The sequence below is a fragment of the Lissotriton helveticus genome, chromosome 2_2, assembly GCF_964261635.1.
Source record: "Lissotriton helveticus chromosome 2_2, aLisHel1.1, whole genome shotgun sequence".
Taxonomy (NCBI): domain Eukaryota; kingdom Metazoa; phylum Chordata; class Amphibia; order Caudata; family Salamandridae; genus Lissotriton; species Lissotriton helveticus.
Window position 1 is genome coordinate 370,213,538 of NC_136060.1, and position 26,068 is coordinate 370,239,605.

Below are 26,068 nucleotides of genomic sequence, written 5' to 3' on the forward strand. Positions count from 1 at the left end.
CAACGCCAAATATTTATTGTTTAAGACACGAATGTTTAGAACTGTGGTAACATGTAAAGAATTCGCCTGAAGCCCAATATTTAGTATATAAGGAGCAACCCTCTTTGTACAAATCGAACAGGCTCCTAGACACTGCCCATGTGTAGTTTCTGTGACTTCTGTGTCCCTGCAGTAATAAACCTTTGGTCTTTGACGCCACCATCGAGAAGCCCGTGTTTCTGTTTGTTTGTGCACCGAGACAGGTGGAACTCCGGGGTCTTCGGGTGTTATCCCTGACACCTCTGGACGGAACCAAAAAGTCCAGAACTCCAATTGGCGCCCAACGTGGGGCGACGTCATTCGGTACCGGTCCAAAAGCCTGAAGAGTTCGAGGAGCTTCGTGTGAAGATTTCAGAGGGAGGCGCCCCACTTCATCGATCCCGGCATATCGCAAAAGTGGCCCCGACGTTCTCTTCCACGAGGGTTCCCGTTCAGACGGCTGCAGTGGTCCGTTGCCTTGACCGTCGCCCTGTCTTGGACCCGAGGTGCAGTCCTCAGTACGGCGAAACGTGACGGGTTTCTCCTTGGTGACGTCTTCAGTACCTCAGTTAAGTATTTTGTAAGGGTTGCTCCTATTTGGATAATCCTTTTAGTTCTCAGTTCAGTTCAGTTCTGTAAGGTTATCACTGGTTATTCTGGTTACGATAATCATTCTGTTCAGTTCAGGTATCGATACATTTGTCAGTTCTGGTAGGCCTAAGTTCTTGGTCCAAGTGCGCATCTTTTTCTGTTTGTGTCTTCTTTGTTTTGTGTTCCGGATTATAAAATGGTAAGTCGGAAAAATTGTATGTTGTCTTGTTTTAGTTGCAACAGTGATTCCCAGTTGGAGGACTCGTGTTTGGTTCCTCCGATTGGAACTCCCCTTTATGATCTATATTGCAAGTTTGGTGTGGGCCCTATCTCTTATAACGAGGTATGGATCCGCTACACAGAGAAAGATGGTGTCCTTAGTTGGCCACTACATGGTAGTTTTGAACCTGAAGTTCTCGATAATCTAGAAAGAAGGTTGTTTAAGAAGAAAGCCCGGCCGGCAATGTTTGATTCTTTCCGTTATTGGCGAAAAGAATCTAAACAGAGAGAAATTAAAAAGTTGAAGAAAGAACAGAAAGAGCAAGAGTTGACTTTAGAACAGTCTGCTAGACAGCTGCAACTCAACGAGTCTGAGAAAGCGATGGAGGTGGCCGATAGAGAGCGTAATTTAGCGATAGACAAATGCTATCCTGCTTTACCATCGAGTACGGCTAAGATAGTAGAGGACCCTGAAAAGGATCCCCTGTTGTCTTACTTGTTACGATCACCCCCACCGTATGCACAGGGTGCTACGGCTCCACCTATACCGAATGTTCAATTACCGGTTGCTGGACAACCTGGTGTCCCTGTTCCCGCTCCCCTGAATCAAGTTCCTGTACCTCCTGTGGTCAATATTAATGTTCCTTCGACAACCCCTCTTCTAGGGTTGCCGGCTTCTTTACCTATGCCTGTGTCGCTCACACCTGCTACTCCGGGGCAAGCTATTTTTCCTGCTACTCCTACTGTTCCTGATCTATCTGTTCCAACTGCTACTCTATTCACTGCCTCTGTTAATATTATGACTCCGCTTTCTGTTCGTCGAAGAATCACTGATTCTGTCTCTAATATTCTATCTCCCTTCTATAAAACTCTGATTAAGACTCCTACCTCTGACTCTGTGCAGAGACGTAGTCAGCTTCCCAGTACTGAAGAAAAAGGAATATTAGATTCCACTGCTCTTAGATGGGTTTCGAAAGTTGGAAGATATAATGTACATAATGTATTAGATACATTTATGCAATGGAACGAACCGACACAACGATATGTGTTCGATGAAATGTGTTTCCTTCTACGTGAGGAATTGGAAGAGGATGACCCTGAATCAAATCTAGGAGAATTAATTAATGTTCAAAAAGAGTTTGCTGCAGGTATGATAGTTGGACAAAATATAAAAGAAGCGATGGAACTGATTTTAAGTTATAGGAATGACTCATCCCTTCGTTCACCGAGGGAATTAGAGAAACGTAGTACGAAACGAAATCGTCAATATCCAATGAGAGAGGTTCCACCAATTTGGCGTGAAGCTGTGCAAGCTAATGCAAACCTTGGTATTGCAGCCGCTCCGGCCCAATTCCAGAGAGTCTGGATACATATTCCATGGAAGCGAGCTGAAGTATTAGCAGTGAAACAGGCCTTGCCAGATCCGCGTAAAAATCCTGCAGGGTACTACAAAGAGTTGGCTCAAACAGTTGACGCTTGTGTATTGAATCTTGCTGACATAGATCTGCTATTTGGTAATGTAGTACCGCAACCAATTTGGGCTAAAATTCGTAAAGAGAATCATCCAGTTGCCCTAGGTGGTGACTGGGCAGCTATAATTGCAGCGGATGGTCAACAAATAGGTGGTTCCAAACCTGAACCTTTAATTGCTAATTTGCCTGGTAGAATAATCGATTTAATGAAAACCTTGATGCCAGCATTACGCGTTAACTGGGACAAATTGTCCGCGTGCAAACAAAAGAAAGACGAAAGCGTCTCCGACTTTTTCACAAGATTCGAGGAGACTTTCGTGGATCATAGTGGTCAGGATATGAGCACAGAAGGAGGCCAGAGATTATTTGTTGATAAATTTGTGCACAATCTGTTGCCAGAACTTAGTGGTAAATTAAAGAATTCTGAAAGTGCGTGGGCTGTCTCTACGACTGCGCAAATACTTGCGACTGCTCAGTACTATGAAAATAGGGATAAAGAAGAGAAGGAAAAATCAGATAAAAAGACGAAAGATTTAAAAACTAAAGTACTTTTACAGCAAGCTTATCCGCCTCGCATGAATCAAACTAATATGCAGCAAGGGTCATATCAAAGAACGGATTATAATTTTCAAAGGCCACAATACCAATGGAATCAATGTGCTTATTGCAAAAAGGAAGGTCATTACAAAAGTGAGTGTCCAGTTCGAACGCAAAATAATGCTGCGGCAGCTCAGAGAGGTCATGGTAGTTCTATGCAAAACTCTAGAGGTCGAGGACGAGGTGCTATGCCTCCGCAGACGAGTGATCGCCCCTCTAATTATTTCGACCAGCGAAATGGACAATCTGCCCAACAGAATAGGTCTCCACAGTATCATGTCGAAGACTATTATGAAGCTAGTGAGGAAATTCAGCAAAGTGAGTACTAGGACAGCCATGGACAAAGAGAGGGAGTAGTATCAGTTCCAGTAGATCAGAGTGGGCCTTATGTCGCAGTAGCAACATCAGGTATAGTGGAACCGTTTCTGTTGGATACTGGTGCAGCAAAAAGTTCTATCATTCATGCGAAACTCCCTGGCGCACCTTTATTTTATTTATTTATTTTATTTACTGGCTTGTATAGCGCTGGTATCGACTCCCATGGGAGCATCTCCGCGCTTTTGACATCTGCCACAGTGCAATCGGGAGAACGTAAGCTGTCTAAAAGCTGAAAAGGAAGGTCTTTAGCATCTTCCTGAAAGGAAGGTATTCTGTGCAAAGCCTTAAGGAATTAGGAAGGCTGTTCCAAAGAGACGGTCCAGCTATTGAGAGAGCTTTACTGCCCTGTCTTGCCTTCCTCGCCCTAGGCACTACTAAAAGGCCTTGTTCGCTCGAGCGAAGAGGGCGGACGGGCTGATAGGGGACAAATTTGGTGGCCAGGTATGTCGGACCCATACCATTGAGACTCTTGTGTATGGTACAGCATACCTTAAATTTAGCCCTCTGTCTGATGGGTAGCCAATGAAGCTTTTCCAGTAGGGGCTTAGAAGGGGAGCGAGGGGGTGCATTTAGGACTAGCCGGGCAGCCGTATTCTGGACTACCTGCAGTCTTGCCATGACTCCCTCATTGGCGGCTAGCAACAGGCCGTTACAATAGTCCAGGCGACTTATGACTAGTGCCTGTACCAATGTTCTTCTGCTGGCATCTGGCAGGAGGGGGAAGATTTTGCGTAGCATACCAATTATGTGGAGGCAGGATCCCACTACCTGGTTGGCGTGTTGCTTGAGGGAAAGTTCCTGGTCCAGCCGGACCCCCAGATTTTTTACAGATGGTTTCGGTTCTGGTACTGGGCCAAGATCTTGGGGCCACCAGTCCGGAGTCCAGAGTTGTCTTACCCCCCCAAACAACATGACTTCCGTCTTTCCAACATTGCATTGTAAAAAGTTGGAAGACATCCAGTGTGCTACCGCTTTCATTCCCAAGGAGAAGGAGTTCCTGATTTCAGGTGTTAAGGTTTTAAAGGGAAAGAGGAGTTGAGTATCATCAGCATAGGATATAGGAACAAATCCATATGCTCTCAAGATGTTAGCCAGGGGTGCCACATATATGTTGAAAAGAGTTGGGCTCAAGCATGAGCCCTGTGGCACCCCCTTAGTGATCTCAACTTCCTCTGACCGAAAGTTGCCCATGATTACCTGTTGGGTCCGATTGGTTAGGAAACTCCTTACCCATTCGAGGGCTTCATCTTTTAGGCCGATGTTTTCCAGCCTGGTCATGAGAATGGGGTGAGATACGGTGTCAAACGCCGCAGACAGATCTAGTAGCACCAGGATGACGGAGAACCCCCCATCCTGGTACATATGCAAATCGTCTGCGACTGACATTAAAGCGGTCTCCGTACTGTGTTTGGGCCTGAAGCCCGACTGTGATGGATCCAGTACTCCTGCAGACTCAATGTATCTCGACAGATGTTTATTCACATGTTTTTCTGTGATTTTGCCCAAGAAGGGGAGTAAGGATATTGGTCTGAGATTGTTAAGCTCACTCCAGGAAATGGTGGTTTTTTTCCTGAGAGGTTTAACCAATGCCTTTTTCCATCCAAGTGGGACCTGCCCCGTACTAAGTGAGAGATTTATTAATCTCTGGATGGTAGGTCCTAGGGCTTTGGCTAGAGTGGGCATAATACGTGCTGGGATGATGTCTGTGGGGGAGCCGCTCTTTATCTGGGACGTAAGCGCCAGTACTTCCTCAATCTGGATAGGGGGAAATACAGAGAGGGAGTTCTCAGAAGGGAGAGGGCTAGCAGGGTTTATTATAAGGTTGTTTGTGGTACTGTATATTAAGTTGGAAAGTAGAATTTTATCATAAATGGCATCGATTTTGTTTGTAAAGAAGTGAGAAATATTATCGCATAGTTGTTGCGATGCCACTTCCGGACTTTCACAAGCAGTAGGTTTAGTGAAGGTCAGTAAAATCTGATACAGAGTCTTAGAGTTATTGCCGGCCGCCAAAAGCTGTGAGGCTATATGGCTCTTCCGTGCTGATCGGATTTCTTTGTGGTAGGCTTTCAAAGACTCTTTGTAGATATGTTTGTCGCTGTCTAGGCGGGAGACCCTCCATTTCTTTTCTAACTTCCGTGTAGCTTGTTTGGATAGTCTCAGGCTTTCCGAGAACCATATCTCCTGTTTAGGAGTGGGTTTAGGTTTAAAAGTTCTCAGAGGGATGGTCTTATCAATTGTATGTGACAGCATTTCTTCATATTCTTGTAAGGCTTTATCTATGTTGTCATTTCCACTCATTGTGGGCTTCCCAAATGCTATACAGAAGTTTTCCTGAGTTAATCTGTGCCAGGGTCTTCTTTTACAGGGTAAGGTCTGATGTTTTTGGGTGTGAGGGGTGGGAAAGGGGGTGGAGAATTCCAGAACATAGTGATCTGTCCAGTCTACTTGGTACGGGAGGGAACATTCAATAGATAAAGAGTTAGTAAAAATTAGGTCCAACGTGTGTCCTGCCGTGTGGGTGGGCCCTTTGTTGATCTGTTTTAAACCTAGTGAGCTTAGATCACTAATAAAAGTTTTAACTTCGGAGCTGTTTACGACCTCACTGTGAATGTTGAAGTCCCCTAAGAGAAGGAAATCTGAGTTGTCACATACATAGGGTGCCAGAGCTTCCATTAATGTCACAGAGGTGTTTTTACATGGACCAGGGGGGCGGTATATTAACGCTCCTTTCCTACTAGATTTTGTAGAAAAGTTAAGATTAAAAATCATAAGTTCTAGCTCAGGGGTACATATTTCATCCAGAATATTAACATTGATTTCCTCCTTGTGTACTATCGCTATCCCGCCACCGATTTTCAATGGCCGATCCATCCTGGTTATTTTGTAGCCTATAGGGATTCCCAGTGTTATAACGGGTGTTAAATGGGGTTTAAGCCAGGTTTCTGTCAAGAAGCATAGGTCCGGCTCCCTACTGGAGATCAGATCCCATACTTCGACGGAATGTTTTGATAGTGACCTGATATTGCAAAGTATGTTTTTACTGGTGGTTTTAATCTTAGTATTGGTAGAGTCATCAGATGGATGCCTTGTATCATGTTGATCAATGTAAACGCGAGGATTGGGAATATGTGCTATGCTCGTGGGGGCCTCGAATTGAGTTTTACAGTGACGACAGGAAAATGGACCCTCAATATTGTCTATCATCCTGTTAGAGCAGTCGCTGGCGGAGTTACGCAATATATTTAGTAGTACCTGTGAGGTATAACGTAGTCGGTGTGCTCGGTGATTGGACATGGTAGCCGGCCCCCGGCCACGTCCTGTCGCGGACGGGCGCAGACGGGCCTCTCTCTGGCTTCTCTCAGGCGCGTCACTGGCGCTTCCCTGCGCGCGATCGCTGCGCGCTCAGGGTGACGAGAGGGCTAAGTAGCCCCTCCTAACAGCAGGCTAGAGCGCTAACCACTCCGCTAATGTGGAAAGCGGAAGTGGTGTAGTGCCGGTAAAACGCGACCCAGTGTTCCCCCAACAAGTGTGTGCAGGTATCAGCAAAACAGGCTGTTTTAGTTCAGGTAGTGTGTAGCAGGTAAACACCAATTTAAAAATAAACGAGTACAATTTTATCAAGTCCGATTTTTACAATTTTAAAAAGTGAAAGTTTCACAGTTCTCAGTTAAAATTTACAGTTACTATTCTGTTTGGAGCACTGGCAGGCGTCAAGTAGCTCGGTCGACACTGCCACTGTCTCCCTTACCACCGTCAGCGGCCGGCTCCTCGCTGCCTAAGTAGCCCCTCCTAACAGCAGGCTAGAGCGCTAACCACTCCGCTAATGTGGAAAGCGGAAGTGGTGTAGTGCCGGTAAAACGCGACCCAGTGTTCCCCCAACAAGTGTGTGCAGGTATCAGCAAAACAGGCTGTTTTAGTTCAGGTAGTGTGTAGCAGGTAAACACCAATTTAAAAATAAACGAGTACAATTTTATCAAGTCCGATTTTTACAATTTTAAAAAGTGAAAGTTTCACAGTTCTCAGTTAAAATTTACAGTTACTATTCTGTTTGGAGCACTGGCAGGCGTCAAGTAGCTCGGTCGACACTGCCACTGTCTCCCTTACCACCGTCAGCGGCCGGCTCCTCGCTGCCTAAGTAGCCCCTCCTAACAGCAGGCTAGAGCGCTAACCACTCCGCTAATGTGGAAAGCGGAAGTGGTGTAGTGCCGGTAAAACGCGACCCAGTGTTCCCCCAACAAGTGTGTGCAGGTATCAGCAAAACAGGCTGTTTTAGTTCAGGTAGTGTGTAGCAGGTAAACACCAATTTAAAAATAAACGAGTACAATTTTATCAAGTCCGATTTTTACAATTTTAAAAAGTGAAAGTTTCACAGTTCTCAGTTAAAATTTACAGTTACTATTCTGTTTGGAGCACTGGCAGGCGTCAAGTAGCTCGGTCGACACTGCCACTGTCTCCCTTACCACCGTCAGCGGCCGGCTCCTCGCTGCCTAAGTAGCCCCTCCTAACAGCAGGCTAGAGCGCTAACCACTCCGCTAATGTGGAAAGCGGAAGTGGTGTAGTGCCGGTAAAACGCGACCCAGTGTTCCCCCAACAAGTGTGTGCAGGTATCAGCAAAACAGGCTGTTTTAGTTCAGGTAGTGTGTAGCAGGTAAACACCAATTTAAAAATAAACGAGTACAATTTTATCAAGTCCGATTTTTACAATTTTAAAAAGTGAAAGTTTCACAGTTCTCAGTTAAAATTTACAGTTACTATTCTGTTTGGAGCACTGGCAGGCGTCAAGTAGCTCGGTCGACACTGCCACTGTCTCCCTTACCCTTTGTCTGGCTCAACAAACGTTTCAGTAGGTTTTTCGGGCGCCCCTGTTCACAACCCTGTTTCTGGTCCTTTGTCTATTTCTGTTGGACCCCGTCAATTGAAAGCACCCCTGATTTTGACGACAGGTTGTAACGAAAATCTGCTTGGTTTAGACTTGTTAAAACGCCTGTACGCGACATTGTACTGTTCTCCAGCAGGAGTACAGCTTACGTTGGGTAAAAGAATAATATCCCCGATGTACCTGTCGATGGATGCGCTCCCACCAGAGCTGCGTTCACTCCCTGATACTCTTTGGGCGACTGGTCCTAATGATGTAGGTCTATTGGAAATTCCACCCTATGTAGTAACTTTGAAAGCAAATGTCAAACTTCCACGAATTCCACAATACAGAATCTCTAATGAAGGCGAGCGTGCGCTCCTACTGATAGTACAAGACCTGATCAAGAAAGATGTTGTAGAAGAGACTAGAGGAAATGTCTGTAATAGTCCTGTACTGCCTATTTTGAAACGAACTGACCCTACAAAGCCTCCAGTATATAGGTTCGTAATTGATCTCAGAGAGGTTAATAAAATTGTGATCCCACAGTTTCCTGTGGTTCCAGACATTACTGCATTGTTAACGTTGATTCCTGCTACAGCAGCATGGTTTTCAGTTGTCGACTTGAAAAATGCCTTTTTCAGCATTCCGATAGCCGAGGAAAGCAGAGATATCTTCGGTTTCTCTCTAGGAGGACGAAGTTTTAGATTTAAACGCGCTCCACAAGGTTATTGTGAAAGCCCATCCATTTACAGTCAAGCATTAAAAAGCCAGTTAGATTCCTTCGTACTTCCTCGTGGTTCTGCTTTAGTACAGTATGTCGATGATCTTCTAGTGGCTGCCGATGACAAGGAAACTTGCAAAACAGCTACAATTTCTTTATTGCATCACTTGTCAGATTTGAATCACAAGGTGTCACCTTCAAAAATGCAATACTGCTGCCAAGAAGTGACCTACCTAGGTCATCTCTTGTCAAAGGAGGGAAGGAAGTTGACCCCAGAGAGAATAAAAGCAATTACACAGATGAACGTTCCTAGCACGCAGAGAGAAGTACGTGCCTTCTTGGGTATTACCTCATATTGTAGGCAATGGATCCCAAATTTTTCTCTTCTAGCAAAACCATTGGTAGCCTTGACTGGGAAAGGTGTTCCGAGTCCGGTACCATGGTCTGCTGAATGTCAGCAGAGTTTTTCTGAGTTACGAAATGCACTGTGTTCAGCACCTGTATTGGGTACACCCGACTACAGTAAACCATTCACACTCTATGTCCACGAGAGAGAAGGTTGTGCATTGAGTGTTTTGACGCAGAAATTTGGTGATAAACAACGCCCTTGTGCGTATTTTTCATCAACATTAGATCCAGTAGCTAGAGCATTGCCTAGTTGCTTGAGAGCTACAGCCGCAGCTGCAGTTTCCATTCGACAATCTGCTGGTTTAGTAATGAACAACATGCTAGTAGTCATGGTTCCTCATGCTGTGGATACACTCATGAACCGAACCAAGACGCAACACCTTACCAGTGCTAGATTATCAGGTTATGAACTGACACTGTTAGCTAGTCATATTCAGATCAAAAGATGCAATGTATTGAATCCAGCAACATTGTTGCCGACTAGCGAAGAGTCGAGTGATTCCGAACCACACGACTGTTGTTTCAAAACTGAGGAAGAAACAAAAGGACGAATCGACCTAAAAGACACTCCGTTGTCAGAACCAGATGGCACGTTGTATGTTGACGGGTCTTGCTTCAAATTGGAGAATGGTGATGTGACTGCTGCTTATGCAGTAACAACTTTGAATACGATTGTGGAGACTGCAAGAGTGAGTCAGAATTCTGCCCAGGCTGCAGAATTGATCGCGCTAACAAGAGCGTGCGTTTTAGCTAAGGGAAAGAGAGTGAATGTGTTCACAGATAGTCAGTACGCGTTCGGCGTGGCCCATAGTTTTGGCCGTTTGTGGAAAGAAAGAGGTTTCATTACGTCCCATGGGACTAAGATTCAACATGGTCAGCTAGTTAATGACTTGTTGGAATCTCTAACCTTGCCGACTGAAGTTGCGATTGTGAAATGCAGTGCTCATAAAGCAATCACGGATGATGTTGGTCGTGGGAATGCTTTTGCTGATGAGATCGCAAAACAGACAGCTAGAAATATGATGAGTAGAATGTATGTTGCAACGTCTGCAAGATGGATTTCTGAGTCTGGAATGTGTGAGGACACAGTGGAAAGCGTGAAGGAAATTCAGAAAGAGGCGACTGAGGAGGAAAAACTTGCATGGAGAGAGAGCACGGGTAAATTGGACTCGAGTGGGTGTTGGATTGACTTGTCGGAACAACAGCGTTGGATGTTGCCTGATGCGTATGTGCTTGCAGTAGTAACGATGGCACATGGAACAGCGCACATCAGTTCAAAAGGGATTCGTAAGATGTTGGCCCCGGTCTGGAAGAATGACGGGATTAGTAAGTGTGCAGAGAGAGTGGTGAGAAATTGTATGGTATGCTTGATGCATAATCCTGGCAAGGGAATCCCCACACCTGCAGGTCACTTCGCTCCTCCTTCCTGCCCCTTTGAGGTGATCCAGCTAGACTTCATTCACATGGATCGTTGCAATAATCTGAAATACGTCCTAGTGGTAGTTTGTGCTTTCTCCAGATGGATCGAAGCATACCCGCTAAAGGACAATACTGCCTTATCCACCGCCAAAATTCTTCTTAAAGAATACTTCCCCAGATACGGAATGCCACGGATTGTATGGTCAGACAACGGAAGTGAGTTCGTAGGGAAAGTTATGCAGAGTGTGTGTGCCGGTCTAGGGATTAGACAGAAATTTCATAGTGCGAATCATCCCCAGTCCGCGGGTTTAGTCGAGGGTTACAATCGCACCCTTAAACTGAAACTCGCTAAGATACAAGCATCCACGGGTTTGTCCTGGCCAGACGCATTGCCTCTGGCTTTGCTATCAACAAGAGCAACTGTACATTCTAGAGTAGGGCTTAGTCCTTACGAAATAGTTTTTGGCCGTCCTGCAAATGTTTGGGGGGTACCTAGACCGAAAGAATTTAAGCAGCTGGAATACCCAATGTTAATTGATTACCTTTTCGACTTGACTGCTAAATTGAGTCTTATTTACCAACAGGTTTTCGATGCATTACCAAAGCCACCGGAGAGTCCAGGCCATCAGCTGAAACCGGGTGATCAGGTGGTCATCAGAAATTTTGCAAGAACAAAAAATCTTCAGCCCAGATTCATTGGCCCATTCCAAGTCCTGCTAGCAACGAGAACTGCTATTCGTGTGGCCGGAAGGAGAAATTGGATCCATACGACACATGCTAAACGTGTGCCTCTGCCACTTCCTTACGACAACTGGGTAAAGAAAGGAATCGGTGCCTCTGAAACGGAACAAGTCCCCAGGTTCATACCTTTCAGCGATGCAGAACCGATCACGGATTCACCAAATTCTGACTCTCCTCCTGAAACTGCTCTTTTGAACCCTGAACATTTGTCATCCACACCCAATGAACATTTGCCATCTGCGAACGTGAACATTGCAACGTCAGCTGAAAATACATTGTTTCCAGATCAGACAGCTCCTGCAAAACTGAGATACAACTTACGTTCTCGCAATATGGACAAATAAAGCAGGAAACTGCCTATTTTCAGATTTGAATTTGCTATACATTGCCTCCGGCCAGGAAGTTTGCTAATACTTTGTATTGTTTCTTTGTTTTAAAATTGCCTTGCCGTCTGGGTAGCCGTAGGGTCGTGGCTGTGTGCCTAGTTGAATCTGCGGGGGTCAGACACAAGGTCGATCTTTCTGTTAGTTCTGGGAACTCCCAGGGCTGATAGAGGCATTTTCATCTACGTACACATCATCAGTGGTCGCGAACGGTCGTAGAAGATGGAGCTTCCTGAGCTACAACGAGAAAATGTAATTTATGTTCGCAGAAATAGACTGTACAGAATACTACACAGCAAATGCTTTCTAATGCAATGTGCAGTTACATTTTTAATTGTTTTGATAACGTTGGTGGGTGGAATCGTCTTTGGTGTACATTTGATTTTTATGCCAGTAAGTACAGTACCTTCCCTTGATCCTACTACTTCTACGGTTTCTTCTATGCATTCTTTTTACTCATTTCCTGAACACGAACAAGCTCGACGCTCAGAATTTATTAACAATACATTTGTACAGCTCTTGCATCAACACCAACTGATAGTTAATACTACAGACTGCTGGGTGTGTGGTTTGATACCTCACACTATGGATAAAGGCATTCCCTATCTAGTCTTGCCTTTCAGCTATAATGGATCATTTCAGGCCTTTCAGACCATTTTCTCATATGCCCTTGAGACCTATCCTTCGCGTCCACCACGGTCCACTAAATACAACTCAGCCAACAAAGCTTTAGTCCAGGGAATTATTGATATGATTAAAGACGTCAATAATACTCCATCTTATCCTAGAGATGAATTACTGGTGTATTTGAGTTGGAACTCTACAGAGTATCGCCTTAGTTTGGGAGAAAGCAAGCGTAAAAGCTCCACTTCAGTTTGGGTCGTGCCTCACCGAGGTCAGGTCTGTTTGCAAGGAAATGGGAGAAATCCGAGAGCTCAGCTAGAGAGGAGTGAGTGCGTTGAGACTTACGTATTTCCGTCTAACTCCTCCCCTGCCTTTCTGACTGCTAGGGGTACCTACTTCATTTGTCAGGACAGAGCATATACATGGCTGCCTGCTGACTTTTCAGGTTCATGTTATATTGCTCGATTGTTACCCCCGACATACACTGCTTCTTCAGATTATCACAAACCCAGAGTAGCAAGAGGTGTCTTCAGCAAGGAAGATACCGCTGGTCAAGAAGCTGGAGACTTCTTCAAAGGTTTTCTTCCGTTTTGGGGGCCTATGGCCAATGGTAGAAACCTTCGTCAACTAACACGGGTAGTTGAATCTACAATTACAGAAACTGCTGGTGCCCTTAGTAACTTAACAGCTGAGCTTCAGGCGGATCGTCTCATGACGTTGCAGAACCGTATGGTTCTAGACGTAATACTTGCAGATCGAGGTGGGGTATGCAGAATGATCCAATCGAGCTGTTGTGTCTTTATTCCAAATAATGCTCCAACAGTCTATGAAGCAATCTCTAAGCTACATAAGATTTCCGACTCTATACACGTAGATAAGGGAAACTGGTCCTTCATGGAGTGGTTTTGGACTCTGGTATCAGCGTGGGGATGGAAGGTTCTGATGGTCATTGGTGTCATCCTAGTATTTCTGTTCTCGTGCTGTCTTATTATCCAATGTGGTCCCGCTCTGTGTAGCCTCTGTGCTGCAACCTGTTTCAGAAAACCACCTGCATTAGGAGAAAAGGCACGAGACAGGATGATGATACAACAACATGTCACTAACCTAATGAGCATAGAATTAGACTCTGACTCTGATATAGACTGAGTAATTGCCTATGTAAGGGCAAAAGGAGGGTCTGAGGTTCCGTGACGATTTTACTCGTGTTTGTAACATTGTCGTAAATACATAATTTTGGTATCAGTGAACCGCAAATGATCCATTTAGTATATCCTGGTGTTTTCGCTATGCTACGAACAAGAGCACTCCGGTTACCAACACATTTCTGTTCTACCCGTGGCATCCATCTTAGAACACGGAAGCCATTTTGTATTCCTTGCCCTCACATAGTCAATGGACACGCAATGACCTCTTTTCATTAAAGGACACGTAGGCTTTAACCGGCGATTCACCTTGCGAGTGACACGTGCACCTTAGGCCAGCAACGCTGTAGCAGCATGACTCGGCAAGAACTGCCTCCCCAGCCTGAGGCCAGTCCTGCTATACTGGTTCTTGTGTTCGTTGGCCTGATCATGATTAGGCGGCCGAAGCTGGTAACCGTGCCCATTTACGACCCACAAACATTTCTTATCCTGTCTTTCTATCTTCTGCACCTGGCTCTGCTCCTTTCCTTCTGGGCCTTTATTAGGGGGAGGTAACGAAATTTACGATGAGGCGGTCCGGGTCTTGAATGAAGAATTGACATGGGATTATGATGGACTAGTGGGAACCCCTCATTTGTAATGTTTTGACATCAGATACTGTTGACGATTCCTGTGCAACGCCAAATATTTATTGTTTAAGACACGAATGTTTAGAACTGTGGTAACATGTAAAGAATTCGCCTGAAGCCCAATATTTAGTATATAAGGAGCAACCCTCTTTGTACAAATCGAACAGGCTCCTAGACACTGCCCATGTGTAGTTTCTGTGACTTCTGTGTCCCTGCAGTAATAAACCTTTGGTCTTTGACGCCACCATCGAGAAGCCCGTGTTTCTGTTTGTTTGTGCACCGAGACAGGTGGAACTCCGGGGTCTTCGGGTGTTATCCCTGACACCTCTGGACGGAACCAAAAAGTCCAGAACTCCAGGTCTACCTCTGTATAATCTGTGTGTTGATCCTCACATTCGTCGGAGAGTTGGGTTTATGGCATTCACAAAACCTCTGAGGAGAATTAGTTATACCAGTCAGTATCGAAAACACAGTTTTGTGCTGCACGGGATTTGCTTGGCCTATAGTAGACATCACTATTATCACAGTGCTGTCGTCATAAGACAAACAAACAACATAAAGAGAAAAGCTGTGAAATGTGAGGCATTACAATCAGATAGCATGAGAATTGATATGTATTCCTGAGAAAGCATTATGTAGAATTATTTTGGTGTTGGGTAAAAGGTCAGGCAACTATTGCACTGTCAAGCCAGAGCTAAAAATTTAATTCATGTAGACTGCCCTCTTCTGATCTGTTCTGCTGCCAGAGAGAAACACTATCAATTATCTAGTTATTTAAGACACTTACATCGCACTACGATGTGATGTGTGTGCCCCTGAAAGTTCATGCTGAGGCATCAGGATAAATAAACAAAATGAAGGAGTCGCCTATCCCGTGACTTCCAAAGACTTTTCTACAACAAAACAAACTGCAAACATCCTGGCCCAACACTAGGTGGCCATCTTTGCACAGTGTGTAATCAGCAGCTCATATGTCTCAACCAAGAAGTTCAAATTTTTCTGTTTACCTTATAAATCCACAGAATGACCTGCAAGGTGCCCTAGCATTCTGTATTGTCCGCCATTGGTTTAATTGTTATGTCTGTTCACTACTAAAACTGATAAAATGCTGTAAGATATTTTCTTACAAATACATGGGTGCCACTGAGAATCTTTTGAGTCCAAACAATCACAGCACAGGATCAAAAAATATATTCACATTTTAATCCACTTCCACAGACCATTAAAACCTTACCCATTATCTGCAGTCATTAGTAGCAGAAGTTCATATGTTGATTAGAATGGTCCTCACTCAAAAACAAACGGATCTGACAGACAAAAGATGGCAGAACACAGCTGCAGGCAGAATTTATAGTACTGCCTTTTAGAGCAAATACAAAGCCTGCAAATTTACAATGTCTGACAACAGAGCCAGATTTTTCCCCCCCAAAACTTCACAAATAATTATTTTAGGATTCTTTTGATTATGCAACGTGGAGTTCAGAACTTAAGCTTCCCAATGACATCACATAATGTGTTGACGAAATGCTTAATTTTCAAAGGATTTTCAGGGGATCAACTTACAAAATGAATCAGATTGACGAACACCTTAAAATTAGTAACTTCTAGATGAGTATTATTATAACGTATAATATGTTAAAATTGTTAAGTATGCTGAATGACAATATTAGCAATGGGTGTGTTTAATGTTCTTGTCTGAATTGCATTCAGTTCGGGAAAAAAAACATTTGAGGTCACACAAATAGATAAAAACGTTTTCAGCAAGGAAGGTGAAAGAAAGTGCAAAACCAGTCTTAAATATCTAAATCTAAAGTTTATTGCATCGGAAAGAAATGAGCACAATGCAAGTAAAATGTCTACAAAAAGACATCTACAAAGTAAAGAGTGGAAAATGCAAATCTACAGTTCGATGATTAGAAAGGAATGTACGGCATGCATAAAGTAAACAAAAAAGGTTTATCTATTTTGTGCACATTTTTGAATCAGCTCTTCGGGTATTCCACACCTTGCGTTTTTTAACTTGAAAGGACGAGGACATCATTTTGAATGTCATAACGTGATGTGTTGTGGTGGTAACGGACGTGTGGAACCTAAAGGATATTTATAATACTCTAAAGGAAATGCCAGAGGTATGGATTTTAAATAAGTAAACAGCTATTAGTTAATTGCTAATCCAATGACAACAAAGGTTGCGAGGCTGAAAGGCCACTAAAAACGTGTCACTCAGGCTAGGTGTGTGTCAGATGTTGCCCTGTTCTGTGAAGGCTTGTATCTCAGTTGCATAAGTGTGAAATACCTTTCGGAGACCTAAAAACCCAAGTACAGATTTTAGACCGTAATATATACAACATGCATGCATGCATAACTTATGCTCATTGAACTGCATATCTACGTTCAAAGATGAAAAACATTTGTAGAATACTATACAATGATTATATAATGCACACAAGATCACAGGAAGGATTATTAGGAAAAGGTAATTACAACAGTAATTTTTAGCAGGTAATCAGAGGAAAGTACTGACAAGTCATTACCAGCACATCTTATACAGTACAGACAAGAAATGGCTGAATTAACAGTAAAATGTTAGGCAACTGCATATATGATGAACAGGAAGAGCTTCAATCACAGAAATGTCGTCATTAATTAATGTTGCGATGTAAAAATAAAAGTAATTGGCCGCAGTAAAAAGATTTTTGTTAAAAACATTCATAAGTGGATCTGGCACTTTAGGCTATAGCTTGTATCTTCGCCTTTTATAACTGTACTTCAAATGTGTGTCTAAACTACCAACAATGTTAGTATGTCCAATTACTAATGAACTCAAAGAAAAGGGTGCCAGTAATGATCCACTATCAGTGCTGAAAACAAACTGCTGCAAAATGTGGTCTGCATTAAGAGCTTGAGAGGTAAAAGCTTGGAGCCTGACTAAATAACAAGTTCCATAATTTTTAAATTTTATTGCCATGTCTATGAGTGACAAAACTAGAAGGTCTAAAAAGTTCCTAAAACTATTTTGGAAGCAAATACATACTGTATATAAATAGTGTAAAAAAAGTACACAGTACATTAAATTCAGAAGTCTATGTGCAAAATATGAGCATTAGTTCTCCACAGGTTTAAAGGGAGTATGTAGTTGCTAAGGGCAATTATGCTAGAAGTTATGGGGTATGGTAATTCTGTTTTTCTACGGTGTGACCTCAATAAAACCTTCAAGCTATTAAGCCCAGATTTCTGAAGCTCAGCTACCATTACTGAGCCTTAATAGTGTGCTAGTGGCAAATTATAGGAACCCCATCTCCCATATCAATTCAAACATTTTGTAAACACTTTCCATTTGCATAGCTACATCTTCTTGATACAATCGAAGGCTGTACCACTTGCATCCAATGATGCAACCAACCGATTTACTACACCTGCCGGACCCAGATGTACTTTACCATTTCAAATGTGCACTTTCTTTTGATATTCTTTCCACAGGAATAACCAGTATCAAAGACTACCAAAACATGTTTGAGAGACTGTGGTTCACAGTGAACAATCATAACTCAACAAACACAACAGGTTTTTTCCAGGTGAGAGTTTTAAAGTGAGTTGCACCGAATCCTAGGGTTATGGAAACTAGAAAAGATTCAATCTGGCAGTATCTATAAAATGATGGACACAGCGGTGTTTCCCAATTTGTGCCAATGATAGATCTCTTTTATGTGGGGTCCACCACACAAACTGCTCACAGAGCAAAAGGTTATTTACTTAAATGCAAATCCTTCTTTTAGTGTTTAGTAAGAATACAGTTTATCGCAAAGTCTAACATTTACAAAACATTTTACAAGGCAACTGAGTTGGTATACATTTTGCCTACAGTCATAAAAAATAAGTCTATATTTATAAGGCTACTGAAACCTGTTTGAATAATACAAAAATAAACCATATCTCTCATACAAAATCAAACGTAAGGTGCAAATAAAGGACCACAATGAAAATGGGTGCAAAATGCTGCTACTGTACAAACTGAAGGGATCATCAAGAAAATAAAGGCACACAAAATATTAAAATCTAAAAATACCTGATGTAGATCTTTGACATCCTGAAATATTCTTATTATCTGCTAATGGGCTTGGGGGTGGATAGTTGGCTTCTATTAATTTACTGAGATTTGAAGGTGGTGTTGGCGGTGGTGGCAGTAAAGTGCTATTAGGGCTAGTAATATCTCCTTCAGCCACAAGGGTTAAGTCTGCTATATTGTCATCGTCTATGGTCTGTATATTTTCAGTCTGAAAATCTCTGGAATTCCTTTCCCACCTTGACGTAGTGAATTCCTGTATGTGTGGAATGGGCGACAAAGGTGCACTGAAAGGAGCACTGTGAGTTTTCTTGTTAGGGGGCAACAAAGCAGTCTTTTCTCTCTTTCCTGTGTGATCCGTTCTTGTTGTGGAATATTCGGTACAGTTCTGTGAGGATTCAAGCTTTCCACGCTGCTGTGTTAAATGTGGTGTTCTGTCTTTGGGATCACTTTTTATAATCCTCTGGTTACTGCTCTTGGAATCGGATGGCGTAGAAGAAGTTGGCTTACCAGGGACTAACCGCAGAAATTCTGGTAGAACAAGGTCTTCCTTTCGAAGTAACCCACGCTGATCCTCTGCTCTGTTACTCTGAGCTTTAGATATTAATTCAAAAAATTCTAGCAGGAAACAAAGTTTAATGATTAGTGTTAGCTTGTATTTTTCAAAATGATTTCCATATGTTGTCATAAAATAAATGTAGATTATAAAGAATTAAATAATGTCAATATAACCATGGTTTCTAAAGAACTTGCGAGTTCTATCTTCTTACCACTACTCACATATATTTCAGTAACCCCCTGGATGTTTAGGCTAGGTAGAAATGAAGAAAATGTTACTAACCTGCAACTAAAAAAAGTTGGTTATAAAGCACCATAAGATCTACAGACCAATATGCCCCAATCAGTATCATGACTGGCCTTTTTTTACAAGACAAAACAAATGTCGTATTATGTGAATGGCATCTACTGAGCACACAAACAACTGGTGATATATAACACTCAAATGAGAAATAATGCGGCTACTCAAGACATGGTAACTCCTGTTTAAAATGCCATATCTCAATCTTTTCAAATGTTCCAGTGGTGTAACTTGCCCTAACTAAGCGCATCCGAATTCTTTGGCCCTTAAAATTACATTTCACTTTGAAGAAAACCAACTTATATGAAATTATGGCAGCCACAAGTCATGAGAGTACAACTTTGAGCAGAGATGGATGGTATAGTTGGTTCCAAAATATTTGTAGTTCCTTGGGCTGAATAACTCACTTAAATATGCACCTTACTACATTCTCTAATCGACTATGTGCACCTTCATAATACTTGCTGAGTACGGAGGCCACAGATGAGTTACACGTGACTATAGAAAGCTACTTCAGAACATTTTGGAAAAAGATCATGGTGGGTCAGAATCCAATGTTATTAATAGATTGTCATTCTCAGTAATACATTCAGTAGCATCTCTACTGGTCAAATCGGAGAACCACTCATCTCCAAACAGGCTTTAATATTTCCATATATTCCAAAGGCTTCAAAACAGCTCACTATCGAAAACATAATAAAAGGGAGAGGAGTCTGGCCATTTTACGAATTTCGTGCAGCCAGTGTTTTTCCATTTTCATTGAACAAACGTCTCCATCCCAAACACAAATAGTCTCATAAATGAATACACAAATTAGTTGAAAACATGGCATCTTTCTTATTTTCTGGATAAGGACATCGCAGACGATGTAGGAAATGACCAATTGCCTCAATGCACTTTCTAACATGGAGCTGTTGCATAGAAAATTCATTAAGTACGATCTTGTTGTATATAACATTAACTGACAGAGTTGCAGCTTGGTAGCCATGCCCAACCAGGGAGAGATTATGCAAGAAATCCCATCTATTTGTGCGTAGAAAATAAAATACTTTAATAGTAAATTTTTCAGCTCACTCAGCCATATTTATGGAGCGACCCAAATGATGCACAACCGCCAAGAGGTAATATCACTACCCAACTGAAGAGAGCTACCCAACGAACATGGGGGAGATGTCAGCTCGATCCTACCCACAAGGGAGTGGTCCTCTGTGGCCATCTCCCGCAATATAGATTGAGTCACCTAGAATCATCCAGTGTCATCATAAAAATTATCCAGATTTAGACCGGCAAAATAATCCATTACGGGGGCTGCAATTACTATTTGGGAGTTAGGAATTTGTATTTCTAACATTTAATATATTTCTATTGCATTTGTTCAAACCAAGGTAAGACATAAATATGACTTACCCTCTGCTTCATCCAAATTAATCTTTTGATGTGTTCTTCTGCCCATCTTTGCAATAGGGTCATCTCGCTTCGATATTCGAACATCCCTAGCAGCTTTAGCATTTTCTCCTTTAAGCCTAATCGAAGAAGATTTACCCAAAGTTCTTTCCTCCCCCTACAGCATAATAAAAAAAAATATACTGCTAAAATGTTCTAAAGCAGCTTTGCAAATTACAAATATTAGAGAGTTTTAAATATGTAATGTGTTCTACTTATCGATAAACAGTGCTGACCAAGCAAAAACTGGCTACTGCGTTTTCTAAATTAAAGTTTAAACACAAAACAAATTGGTATAAAAGGGCTAGTTGGTTTAAACAAAAAAGTCTACAAACAAAAGCAAATAAATCTATCAAGGACTTTGTTAATTATACTTTCCTCTTCTAGAGGTTAATTCAACAAAGTGCATGCTCACATTCTGCAGAGCAAGTGACCAGATTAATGTTTTATAGGGAGTTATAAAAAGTAGAATCTGCAAATAAACGGTTTCCATTGAAGCCTGATTCTACGTAAAAACGATGACAGTGCAAAATTAAAATTGGCAGCGCTCTAGGTACAAACTCGATGCAAAATGGGAGCTTAAAATAACTAAACGTGATGAACATAAAACAATGAAAACCACAATATCTACCTTGATACGAAGGACGAAAATAAATGCTCTATCACAGTATCAGTAACTATTGGGTTAACTTTATGCCTCATGAATGATTTCATTATAATGCGGTGTCTGTAAATACATGTGCATATGCTGTACAACACATTGTTTCATCAGCACTGTGTGAGGAAATCTTAGATAAAATGACTCACCAGTGCTAGTCACTAACTAATCTCAACCTTCATTACCGATGAGCAAGTTTACTGTATACCTTGTTCTGAAATGTGTGCTTTTCTTCTTTTTAAAGATGCATTTGCTCCCTACAAGTGCAAATTAAACACTTCATTTATATAATTATATGTGTAAGCACTTGTCTAATACTTGGTATCAATGCACGCAGCTGATTAAAGTCAGTGAATATGAACTTATTAAAAGCAATGTATGGATATGACTAAAATGATACAATGTCTAAAATCATTCTAAGCAGAAAATGCTCCAATGTGGGTCCTCTAACTTTAGATTCTTCATTCAGGGTTTTTCATGCCCCAACGATTCCTCCCACCCAGAGAGGCACACCTCCACACAGTGGGTTTCTGAAATTCACAACTATAGAAATCTAAAACCAAAGAGCTGATGCCAGTCTTATGTCTTGAACCGTTAAGAGATAGCATGAGAAACAGGTTCCAGGTTAGAGTTATTTTCAGAAAACAATAATTCTCCAGGAACGTATCCTCCCCAGAAACTCATAATTCTTAGAATTATCTCCAGGCACTAGGACTGACCAAAGCAATACCTACATTTTTAATTTTAAATGACCTCCTCTCTAAAAAGCATTTCTGTGATTCAACTATCATTAAACATTTCCTGCGATGGAAAATAACATTTTAAATTTACAGCACAGGAAGAAAAAAGTTAACGGCATATTTAAACGGAGTTTCTAAAGACAGTGGAACAAATGACAGGTTCTGAGGCACCAATTTTCTTCCGTTCTTTTCGCCATATACTAGTTGTAGGAAGCTGGTTCTGTATATACTATACCAAAATGAGGTATAGTGTGCACAGAGTCCTGTGGAACCCCATAAGTAGGAGAGGTAAAAGTAGATGCCACCTTACTCTTTATTTGTGGTAGTGTGTGTGAGCAGTAAGGCTTTATCAGAAGGTAGTGTTAAGCATTTGTTGTACACACTCAGGCAGCAAATGATGTCAAAACTCGAAGACTGAACTCAAATCAATTTGTTGGATAAAAATAGTATTTCGTTATTTTATTTCTAGAGCCAAGCCTGGTGCAGGTAAGTGAAATAAATGCTTTTCATAATGTCATGCAGTGTTTTTCAGTTGAATGCAGGTTCAAATGCAGTTGGTTGAATTAAATGTAAGTCAATATTTCGAAATTACTTTTCAGTTACTTTACAGATTACTATGTACGTAACTTTTTTGGGTTACTTTTCAGATTACGTTTGCTAATCAGTGTGATATACTTAGATATCACACTTAATCAGTGTGATATACTTAGATATCACACTGAAACATCTCCTAGACAAAAGGTAAGTAATTCACTTTTAGTACATAGGCAGTTTTCAATGTTCCACACAAACCAACTCCACACTTTTCAAGGAAAAAAACTGTCAATTTATTCCTATGGAGAAAAATTGAGTTAACAGTTTGCAGGTAAGTACAAGTTTGTGGGAGTTGGTATTCTGAGGTTATAACCAGGGTTACCCCAGGATCTTCTGGAGGTGACCACTGTTTGGAAAGGCAAGTTGGGATGCCTGGGGATGCTCGGATACCGTTGGTTGGGCCACCCAAGGCCGTTGGATGTCGGGTGCAGGGGTGTCTTTAGGCATCGGGTTTTCTTACCAGCTGCAGTCGTGGGGGTCCTCCAGAAAGGGGCTGCAGGCTTCACTTGGAGATTTGAGGCAGGTCAGAGATCGTCAGATCTCAGGTCAGGATCGCCTCCTCATGGTGTTGGGCCACTCGGGCGTCAGGTGCAGACTGGTGAAGACTCAGGGTTTTGGCTGGGGCCAGAGTCAGTGAGTGAGCAAATCCGGTGCTCATGGGAGACAGTCTTGGGTTTTGGAAGGTAGGGCAGGTCTCTCGGGTTCTTGAGGCTGCTGGCTGCAGGACACACCGGTATTTCTCTGGAGCAGGTTCGAGGTGGGGACAGGTCAGTAGGGCTGGGGCCAAGTCGGTGGGCGTCCTCCTCTTCTTAGTTTCAGCACGGCTTCTTCGGTCCTTCTTTTCTTCTTGGTCGGTTTTGTCTGAGGAGGCAAGGTTCAAGGGTGCCCCTAAATACTAGATTTAGGGGCGTTACAGGTAAGTAAAGGTTGGACTAATGGGTCTCGTCCTTGGGGTGGGTACACTCCCTATTATGCCACCCTCCAGTGGGAGGGGGGCATATGCCTCTCTCTGGTTGGCTGAGTCCCGCCATCTGCAAGATGGCAGAGACTGGGAGTTGTGCTTAACCTCGCCTCCCCCACCTGAGGGGTGGGGTTGGCAAAGGTAGGCACACCTCCCTTCCTCACTTGGTTTTCCCGCCGATTCTCTTGCCAAAGTGGGGGTCAGAACCGGTGGGAGCCAGTTGCTGGAAGCAGCAAAGGGGAGGGGTAGTTCACAAAAGCGGCAAGCCTTTGCAGCCTCCCCTTCGTGGACCCTGCCCATCCTGGGAGAGGAGGCTTGGCACCTCGTCCAAGGATGTGCATTATTTTAGACCCCCGAGAGCAATGTAAATGTAAAGGTATTTGTAGAGCGCACGGTCACCAAGCGGTTTCCTGGCGCTATTACTCATACCGCTGAGGAACCCATCCTGGCTTTCCCTGTGAAGTGTCCACTCCTGGGCACCCCCAGGGTGAAGCCAGGCATCCTAGCGCTGTTGGGGCCGATGTGGAGGTTAAGCAAGCTATTGCCCAGAGTTGCAGCGTGGGGCCCATGATTAGAATAGGCTCATGCAACTGTACCCTCACCACTGGTATAGTGCACCCAGCTAGAGGGGGGGCTGACCTATGCCAGGCCAGTAGGTTGTAGGCATGGCACACAAGGATATGTGCCATGTCAACTCTTCACTTTGTTCTCCAACAAAACACGCAGCCTGCAAAGGCAGTGTTTGTGTGTGTTTGTGTAAAGGTACAGGGCATCTAATGGTGGCACAATAAGTGCTGCAACTCTTAAGAGACCTTCTCTGGCCACAGTGCCCTTGGTACCTATGGTACCATTTACAAGGGACAGACCTGTGGCCAAAGAGTGACAATTGGGTTTTGTCTCAATGCAGTTTAGGGAAAGAACAGGGCCTGGGTACCTGTTTGGCAGGAACCCAGGGCACACTCAAAGTACATCAGCAGTTTGGCAAAAAGTTGGGGCACTTTCTTACACTAGTATGAAGTCAACCTTGATTGAGGTGAGGATGACAAGGTTGGTAATAAATTGGGAGAATAACTCACTGAAGCTTGCTTCCTGCAAGGGAACCCCTTCCCGTTCATTATGTTAGAATAGATTTCATAGGAGTGCTATGAAAAAACAAATAGTAACGGCGTGAAAATTACAAGTGAAACTTAATCTTTTCTCCTAAAAACCCCCCAGAAAGGACGGATTAAACTGCTGAGATATACAGCAATTCATGCTGTCTCTCACACACACATTATATATATGTACACACACACACACACACATACACACACACACACACACACACACACACACACACACACACACACACACACACACACACACACACACACACACATACATCCTCCAACCATAATTGAGGCATAATCATTAAGGAGGAAAGACTCAGAAAAAACAGAAGCACTGTTATGGCACTAAGAGGGGTCAAGTCGGAAACAAAGCAAGTCAGAAAAATCAAGAGAGGTGCCACAGCAGTGTACATCATGAAACTGTACCAATGCCCGCCCAGAAAAATTTGATAAACATCTCAGGTATCAAAGTGACATTACTCAAGCTTATCTAACAGGAGCAATGCAGCCTGCAATGACACTGGTCCACCATGCTGCAAATACCTAAGGTCATAGAATAAGTAGCTTGACACCTCTGTTGGTTTATCGTAAGCCATGCTCTTTCTACCCACTTGAAAAATGTAAAGAAAACTGTTCTGTAGGAGAAGCATTCATTCAACTAAAATCTGACTGAATAAGAAGCTCATAAGAAGAACTTGTGTCCATTCACTGTTCCCATTTTAGGAGCTGCTTTTTTCTTTGAGTTTGATCACTTCACACGAGCGCTCGTGTTTTCACTCGCTCTGTCTCGTCTCTTGTTGCATCTTTCACCCACCCCATCTCAGCCCCAGCCAGATCGCTCTCACATCCAAATGCTGCTTTATCTGTGTAGGAGTCACGTGCAGGAAAACCTTAGAAGAAATAATGCACATTTATTTGTTTTACAACACTGAATTTATTGAACGCATCGTGAGGTGTTATCGTAAAAAAAATGTATTCCCTTATCGTCCCCTCCCTCACTTCCCTTCATTACAACATTGAGGCATCCCTGCCTCACCAGACACCCATGCCACATGATTTAATAACAAATAAACCCTCCTTCTTTCCTTCTGTTTTTTTCTGTTTTTTTCTTGGTCTCTTCAGGACGCGCTTTCCATGAGACGGTCGTAACCAGTGCTGCGGTCCTTTTCTTTTTTCATTTCAGCATGTCCTGTATTCGCTGGAGGAAGGGGAAGCATGCTTTTCATTCTCGGTTTCTGCATTAGAGCTCATCAGGCACTGCGGGGTCTGACCGATCAACGTGGTGGCCAGGATGCGCTGTGTCAGGGTAGACACAGTGCGCTCCTAGCCAGCGCTTCCGTTGCAAGCCGGGATTACAGTGTTTGCCAGTTTGCTGGGGCTGTGCATCCAGGTTGGTGACCTGCCAGGAAGACTGCAGCGATTGGGGGACAGCACGTCT

General features: G+C 42.9%; 1 protein-coding gene across 4 annotated transcripts in view; it reads right to left on the minus strand.

The window, feature by feature from the left end:
* Window positions 1–26,068, minus strand: part of RGS12 (regulator of G protein signaling 12) — a 760,012-nt gene that overhangs the window by 60,364 nt on the left and 673,580 nt on the right. For 2 of the 4 annotated variants that reach the window (XM_078678542.1, XM_078678541.1), the window contains exons 16-17: window positions 20,533–20,686; window positions 18,270–18,884 (exon numbers count right to left, since the gene is read on the minus strand). The exons of 1 other annotated variant lie outside the window; for it this stretch is intronic. In XM_078678542.1, the coding sequence (XP_078534668.1) occupies window positions 18,270–18,884; window positions 20,533–20,686 (769 nt within the window). The remainder of the gene's footprint in view (window positions 1–18,269; window positions 18,885–20,532; window positions 20,687–26,068) is intronic. One more of the 4 variants, XM_078678543.1, reaches the window with a different exon arrangement.